This window comes from Micromys minutus (assembly GCF_963924665.1).
Source record: "Micromys minutus genome assembly, chromosome: 21".
NCBI lineage: Eukaryota > Metazoa > Chordata > Mammalia > Rodentia > Muridae > Micromys > Micromys minutus.
The window spans coordinates 9,221,085-9,222,989 of NC_137956.1; the positions used below are offsets into that span (position 1 = coordinate 9,221,085).

Here is a 1,905-nt window from a genome sequence, read left to right on the forward strand (position 1 = left end):
GGGGGCTTGTGATTCTTCCTATTTTCTTAGAATATCTTCAGGCATATCTTCAGTTCCTCATAGGTGGTCTCAGGTGTGTGGGTGACTGATAGAATTAGTTGCATTAACTCTTAAGGAAAAGATAGTATTTAATATTTAGCACACATAGAATGTCTTTTCACAACATAGGGCCAGGGTGAGAAATCAGATTCCGCATATATATAGTGGTGCATTGAGAGTGTCTTCAATGGCCCCCAAGCCTCTAAATGTCTGTCTAATTACCTAACACTTTGATTGTTTTCACTCTGCAATTTATTTTTAAAATCTTTCAGTTTGACTCTAATATTTTATCTAATTCTTAAAATAGCATAATTTGTGTCTTAGTTAACAGTTTTTAAAAAATAATATAATATAGAATATAATATGATATAATATGATATAATATGATATAATGATATAATGTGATATAATATGATATAATATGATGTAATATGATATAATATGATATAATATGATGTAATGTAATATAATATAATAAATATAATATAATATAATATAATATAATAAAATATAATATAATATAATATAAATATAATATAACGCCAGCGCCGTCTCTCCCTTGCTGAGCTCCAGTCGAAGAAGGGGGTTAAGTAAGGAGGTGCCCATGCCATGGCTCGTACAAAGCAGACTGCCCGCAAATCCACCGGCGGCAATGCACCCAGGAAACAACTGGCTACAAAAGCCTCTCGCAAGAGTGCACCCTCTACTGGAGGGGTGGAGAAACTTCATCTTTACAGGCCTGGCACTGTGGCACTCCGTGAAATCAGACGCTATCAGAAGTCCACTGAACTTCTGATTCGAAAGCTCCCCTTTCAGCATCTGGTGAGAGAAATTGCTCAGGACTTCAAAACAGACCTGCGCTTCCAGAGTGCAGCTATTGGTGCTTTGCAGGAGGCAAGTGAGGCCTGTCTGGTTGGCGTTTTTGAAGATACCAACCTGTGTGCTGTCCATGCCAAACGTAACATATGACAAAAGATATCCAGCTAGCACGCCGCATACACGGTGGACATGGTTAAGAGTCCACTATGAGGGGAAACATTTCATTATCAAATTTTTTTCCCTCTTCCTGTTATCAGTAGTTCTGAATGTTAGATATTTTTTTCCATGGGGTCAAAGGTACCTAAGTATCTGATTGAGAGTGTAAACATAGGGGACAGAATCAGGTTCATTTGTGTGTGAATTTTTAATATAAATCCAAGATGTAAAGCATTAATGCAAGCAAAATATTTCAGTGAACACATCTCAACAGTTCAACTTTATAACGATTATAAATAAACCTGCTAAAAATTTTCTGGACAACGCCAACATTTGGATTTTAAAAAAATAGTTAAATTTCTTATTGACGGCAACTAAATGGTGTTTGTGGCATTTTTATCATCCGGTAGATTCCATCCATTCTACTTTTCTAACTGAGTTGTCCTACATGCGAGTACATGTTTTTAATGCTGTCTGTCTTCTGTGCTGTTCCTGTAAGTTTGTAAATACATTATAGTAAAATACATTAAACTATAAAAAAAAAAAAACAAAAAAAATTTATGTCATACCTCTCAATTCTATTTGGGGTTGTATTGTTTTATTTATAATATTAGCATTATATGTCATGTTTAGATATATAGTTATTTTTATTATATGTATAGATTGTTACATATATAGTTACATATATAATTATATATATATATATTTGTGTTATATATCATGTTTAGATATATAGTGATTTTTATTATATAGATACTTTTATATATAGTCATTTTTATTATATTAAGTATATAGTTATTTTTATTTAATTTGATTCTGTTTATATGGGTGTTTGTCTGAATGTGTGTCTGTGTACCACATGCGTGTCTGGCGCATATGTAGGTCAGAAGA

General features: G+C 33.0%; 1 protein-coding gene across 1 annotated transcript; it reads left to right on the forward strand.

Annotated features, from left to right (window-relative positions):
• Positions 1 to 648: 648 nt before the first annotated feature.
• On the forward strand, positions 649 to 1,008 carry LOC308434509 (histone H3.3A-like; the record flags this gene model as incomplete). Its single annotated transcript, XM_080934798.1, has 1 exon — positions 649 to 1,008. The coding sequence occupies one exon, from the start codon at positions 649 to 651 to the stop codon at positions 1,006 to 1,008; it is 360 nt and encodes a 119-aa protein (XP_080790924.1).
• Positions 1,009 to 1,905: the final 897 nt, after the last annotated feature.